General features: G+C 40.2%; 1 protein-coding gene across 1 annotated transcript; it reads right to left on the reverse strand.

Moving 5' to 3' along the window:
* Positions 1-302: 302 nt before the first annotated feature.
* Positions 303-1466, reverse strand: LOC139738298 (allatostatin-A receptor-like). Its single transcript, XM_071648940.1, has one exon. The coding sequence runs from the start codon at positions 1464-1466 to the stop codon at positions 303-305; it is 1164 nt and encodes a 387-aa protein (XP_071505041.1).
* Positions 1467-6517: the final 5051 nt, after the last annotated feature.

The raw sequence follows: 6517 nt of genomic DNA on the forward strand, positions 1-6517 counted from the left end.
CAATTTTCGTTGTTGATGATTGTCTGCTTACTGTGAAAATTGCGAGATGCGTAATGATCTAATATGATGAACTCGTGAAATAAACAACCATGTTCTGCTATTCCAAAAAATACCCTAGTTGAATGCCTTTGATATCAGTCCCTGGCCATTGATCATGAAGATCTTTGGATCAAAAAGCCGGCGGATAAATAAATCTAAAGAAAAACATGACAGGGACAATAAAATTAGATTAACAAGAAAGACTGAAGGGGGGAAAGGGTTGACCTATTAAAGAAGAAGCTGATAAGCTATGTCACTTGTGTTTAAGCCAATGTTGATAAATCAGTGTGCTTGGATTCATCACTCTGTTCTCCGTCGCCAAAGACAGGCACGTTTGTGGAAACTCCGCATACGAAAAGCTCTCGCACGGCGACTCTGAACTGAGGATGGCGCGCAGCGTATATCAAGGGGTTAGCACAGGAGTTTATGAACGCAAGCAGTGTCAAGAACCTATGCAGAGGCGTGTCGAAGAAGGTGAACGGAATAATGCGGAGGTTGATGCCCATGAAGAAGAGTTGGTTTGGTCCCCAGCAGATGACATAGATGATGATCACAAGGAGCATCATCTTGATGACACGATCTCTTGCTACCAGGTGGGCGGCTGATCCTGTTGTTCTTGAGGAATCGACCTTGTTGAAACGCTTAGACTGACGGTAGAGAGAGGACGCAATCAGCAACTGAGTGATGAACATCGTCAGCGCAGGGAACACCAAGCGATAGATGAAGACGAAGCATCCATACGATAGCTGTGCCGCTCTGGAACCGTAATCATAGACGCAGTTTTGCAATGACTCATCGAAGCGAGCGGGAAAAACACATTCACAGAGTGTTACAGCCAAGATGACTGTCCACGAGGTGATGATGCAGACGGTAAGCCTTCCCTTGGTGACTATGCGTGTGAATTTTAGCGGGAAAACAATGGCAAGGTACCGGTCGAGGGAAATCCCCACAAGAGTGTAGATGGATGCCGAGATGGATGCCCTCTTCAGGACACTAGGGTACATGAATTTGCAGTAAATGTGTCCCAGCAGCGAATTGGGAACCAGGCTCGCTTCTGGCCACGGAACGATGAAGAAAGACGTGAGAAAATCGGCCCAGGCTAGGGATCCTATGAGGATATCCGTGGACCGGTTAGCATTGCGGCGTTTGTACACCACCAAAATAACTAGACCGTTCCCTACCATTCCGAGAATGGCACAGCCCAATTCCATAACCGTCCACGATGACAATGCAATCGGGTGCCACGCCCAACCGTTTGTGGCAGCTGCTGCTGCTGCTGCTGTCTCGGAACTGAACACGAATGATGGCAGTGTGTACCCATTAGCAGAGGTTACTGCAATAGCTTCATCATTAAGGTTGACCTCTGAGGACGTCTGGTCTTGCGGCACATCACTTAAAGAAGTATTGGCGACGGTCAGAGGGGACATGCCAGTACAGGTTGAACCAACATATTGAAGAAGGGATAGCCCGGACATCGCCCAGAATATCAATGCCATTTCTGGGAAATATATATGTTTACCCAGATATGTTTTGAATAGAAGTTCTGAAAAAAAAAAATCAAAGACATTTGCGATTACATTCATTTTTATTTTACGAAACCATCTAAAAGATTAATCCCAAGGCAAATAATCTGCCAGAGATTTTGATCAAAATACTGGCCACTTTTTTTTTCTACTTATCACTAAGATCAATGTGCCAAAGGATAAAAAAAAATAACTGCTGTTGCGACACGGATTGTCGCCCCTACACGGATTGTCGCCTCCTGCTCGGGGCGACAATCCGTGACGGGCGCTGGCAGCACGGATTGTCGCCCCCGTCACGTATTGTCGCCTGGCGACAATCCGTGACGCTTGTGCAGTTCCCAGTTTTTAACCTCGAAGGCGACAATCCGTGTTGGCAAAAAATTTGTAGCGACACGGATTGTCGCCCCGTCACGGATTGTCGCCCCGGGCTCGGGGTGGTTCCTCCGGTGTTAAGCTTTGGTGGGATGGGTATGACTGGTAAGTTATGCGTATGTGTGTGTGTGTGTGTGTGTGTATGTGTGTGTGCGTGTGTGTGTGTGTGTGTGTGTGTGTGTGTATGTGTATGTGTTTGGAGTACATGTATAATAATACAATCTGTAGAAACTGTGCTTGTGTGGTGGTTGCATAGTGGTAGTGGTTTGTTTTTCTGTGTGTATACGTGTGACTGTGCCGCCAACGCCCGTCACGGATTGTCGCCCCGAGCAGGAGGCGACAATTCGTGTAGGGGCGACAATTCATGTCTCAACAAACTGCCCGAGGATCTCCAAATCATATTGTCTAAAGGCTTGTTTCAATTTGGTATTGACAAAATTCTGTACTTATAAACCTAAAATCAACAAATCAGTTTATGTTCTGTACACAAAGTCACATACAAAATTTCCAACATCTCCGTGATCATGATAAAGAATAAAATGTGTGAAACACAATTTGACAACTTATACTTATAACTCAGGACACTATCTAATCTATTGCATTTTCAAAAGTTACAAAATTCACGAGGGAGCTTGTTACCAGGTGTGACTGGAAGCCACAACCCCATAAGACACCATACACACTGGGTCATTTTCTGGTATCAACACCTGGAAACGAGTTCGAGTGTATTCTTAGATTTTTCCAATATATGCCATCTGATGTTAGAACGTATAGGAAATATTGTGACAGTCTGACTGTGGTTAAAATTTGTTTTCCTTCTCTCTAGTTATACCCGTCTTCGTTTGCTGTGTGTGTGTATGTGTGTGTGAGTGTTTGCAATCATGAAAACTACATGTAAGCAATAATTGCCAGCAACGGCTTTATGATTTGACGTAATCATGAAAATAATTTTGTTAATGAGTATACCCCTCATTAATGTGATGATCTCATCGTAGGTGCTTGTTGATTTGAACTTCAAAAAACAAGAACGAACAGCTTTTACAGGGAAGGGGTGGGGTGTTTCTTAACGCATTGTTAGTTGTTATAGAAGATACACCATTTCTGCTATACAGCTGCATAATCATTAAAGGACAAGTTCACCTTCATTGCCATGTGAGTTGAGTGAATGCAACAATATTAGTAGAACATATCAATGAGAGTTTGAGGAAAATCGTACAATCCGTTCAAAAGTTAAGAATTTTGGAAGTTTCTGCTCAGTAACGGCTAGATGAAAAGACTACTCTAGCTTGTGATGTCACAACGGTATAAAGAAATAATAAAGAAAATTGAACATATTTTCACTTTTCTCGCATAACAAAAGAACACTCGACTTCTTTCTTTCAGAGGACGGGGGATGATATATTACCCTCAGCATACGTCAGTGACAAGTCGAAGATATAAGCGCTTTATTCGAAAAGTAAAGTTTGGTGAAATTCTCTTTTCATTTTCCTTATATCGTTGTACGCATGTGGCATCACACACTGTAGTAGTCTTCTCATCCAGCATGTACTGTTCAGATACTTAAAAATTCATAATTTTTGAACGAATTTCCGATTCTCCTCAAACTTTCACTGATGTGTCCCACTAATATTGCTGCATTCTCTCAATCCAAGTGTATATGAAGGTGGACTTTTTCTTTAAACACACATCTTATTATCTTACAGAAAAGTCAGGAAAAAGACTTATCTATCCGTGTATCACTTGGTTTGCAGAAAATGTATGGTATTCTTATCATTTTGGCACCTTGATAAGAAATGAAGATTCTAACCCCTATTAAGCACAGGTAAAATTATCTCACCGGAAATTGACCTTTGTTCATACAAATCGCAGGTATAAATTCTCGAGTTCTCTGACCAAAGTTGCTTTCAGGTCTTGTTTGTCACCCAAATGAACTGTATCTTTTTCAAAGTAAGAGAAATAGTGCATTACTTACCAGTTGACTTGCAAGTTTAACTGTCCGGTAAAAACACGAATAGGAGACAATTTGAAACCCAGGTGTACTTTTATATACACGCAGTGTCATCTTGTGGTAACCTCAAAAAGATCACGTGACATAGGTTTCTCAAATACCTGCCATTGAAAGTTCAGCTTGGATGAAAAAAGAGAAAAAGTTTTTTTTTTTTTTTCTGCTGTACAACTTTGATGATCTGAATGTATGCCACAGGCACTTCTATCTATTTATCTATCTGTCTATGTCTATACATATATACATATACAATACTTATATTCTATTCATTAAACACCGAGTCGTACTAAATGGACAAGCAATAAATACGTCAAACTTTGCACCTCTCATCTCCTCCCTGTACTCCTTATTGAAGCTTCGGATGAATGGTGAAAATCAATACTAAGAATCACACACACCACCGCCGTCTCGGGAGACAAAGAATCACTTTGATGAAACATCATGGCGAAGGTCAGTGCTTGCGCCTCTCTCAGTAAAATGAATGAAACGTCAAAGATGAAATTAAACAGAGAAATCGATACGACATATGGGATTCAACCCTCCTGGATTCCTGCAACAAAATCGATCGCTGGCTCGACTTCAGCCATGGTTCCGGAATCTGCCATCGTAGTCTCTCTTTTTTTTTTCTTATCTGCTTGTCATAAAAACAACAACAACAACAACAACCACAAGAAGATATTGAAGGCAGAACATGAAACAGATACACACAAAAATCCCCCAAAAGGTCGCATAACTCCCGTAGCATTGCGTGAAACCATTTTCATCTAGTTGTAGTTATATCACTCTCTCTCCTGTCTTCTCTCTATACTGCTTTTCTATCTTGCTTTCTTTCTCTCTCTCTCTCTCTCTCTCTCTCTCTTATTAACTCATTTTCTCACATTGTACGTCTCTCCTAGACACTTGACCAAGAACTTTGCTTCTATTTCTTGATAACGGCATCTATTTTCAAACTGTCTTTAAATACTCTCTGTAGTCACACTCATGAAAGAATTGTCGTATGTTGGAAAAGTCACACCCTTTCACCAAGAGGACAAGCGTATGAAGATATGGTGATAAGAAAATATGTGACACTGCACCTCAAAACAAACAAAAAGTCGCCAGACATGAATTTTTAGTTAAGACCATATTCTGAAAGAGCAGACTTTAAGCTTTAAAATGATGTATAACTCAAATCAAATGGACTCTCCTAACCTATCTAAATATTGGAAAGAAAGCACAAACTCAGGAAAAGTGTGAACTGAGAAAAGAGGCTCTGAAGAACAGTGTCTATTCATGCGCTTAATCTTTACCAAACCGTGCTGGCTGTGCGATGAATGGGACAAAAAACAGGAAGTAAACCAACAGAGTAACAACAATGAAGGGATTATCAGATTATACTGAAATTAAGCATGCCTCATTAACACATTCTGTCCATAATCAATGCCAACTTTAAAAGCAGTAGCACTATTCTTTCAAAAGTTATAAGAGTTGAAAGTGAAGAGTGTGGACAAGGTTTTTCAGAAATGAAAAAGAGATTCTACAGACACACCTAATCACACTATTCTACCAAAAATGTTCGAGATAAACTGCTAAAAAACACAATTTCCTGCCCGTTTTATGATACCAAATTTTAGCATAATGTAAAAGAAGGACCGCTCTTTCAGAAAATATAAAAAAGTCAAGTTCGGCTAGGTTGGCCCATTTCACTTATTTTCAGTCCTCATGCAAAATCAGTGTGTGCGACTTTATGTTCGTTTTGAGGTGCACGGTCACATATATTTATTTCCAATGACGAGACCATTTCTTTAACGTGTATCTTTTCATCTCTTTCTCCTCTATTTAGTCCCATAATTAAAAAAAGGGTCCCGAACTCACCGTAGCCCACATACATGAACATGAAAAACAAATTCACTATTTTATACACAGAACTCATCTTGTCACAAACTCTTCACATTTTTGCACTATATGCACTACTGTACTTTTATATTTATTTATTTATTTTTCTCCTCTCAGTAGGTGGTGACTCATGTATTCCTTTAATGTGTCATATTGTACTGTATGGCAACTATTTCTGAGGTCCTCGCTAAGCGTTTGCTGATGATGATGATCTCCCGTTATATTTTGTGACTTGTTTCCTTAATTTTTTTTCCTTGAAATTCAGGTACATTATTCTTAGTTTCAATATGCATAAAACACCTGCTTGCTTAATTCTCCGTATCGCCAATGGGTAGAAAACTTTTGCGCACGTTGAGGGCCCTGTTACAGATGCACTGTGAGATTCCTTGATGCCATTGCCGTTTCCCGTACGTAATTGTCTCGCGCGTGCCGAAGTTCCCATACGATTAAATTGAGTTATTTGTCTGCTTTTCCATTGTCACTGCTGTTTTCTTCGGTATGATTCAGCTGAAAATTTCTAAATGTGACTCTGCACCTCAAAACAAAGAAAAAGTCGCCAGACATGAATTTTTAGTTAAGACCATATTCTGAAAGAGCAGACTTTAAGCTTTAAAATGATGTATAACTCAAATCAAATGGACTCTCCTAACCCATCTAAATATTGGAAAGAAAGCACAAACTCAGGAAAAGTGTGAACTGAGAA

This window comes from Diadema antillarum, unplaced genomic scaffold, assembly GCF_040938485.1.
Source record: "Diadema antillarum isolate AM-2024a unplaced genomic scaffold, OU_Dant_1.0 seq00000733_RagTag, whole genome shotgun sequence".
Lineage (NCBI taxonomy): Eukaryota > Metazoa > Echinodermata > Echinoidea > Diadematoida > Diadematidae > Diadema > Diadema antillarum.

Bases quoted from the DNA above. Each gene is read 5' to 3' on its own strand.
- LOC139738298 (XM_071648940.1), bottom strand. From the start codon at position 1,466: ATGTCCCCTCTGACCGTCGCCAATACTTCTTTAAGTGATGTGCCGCAA.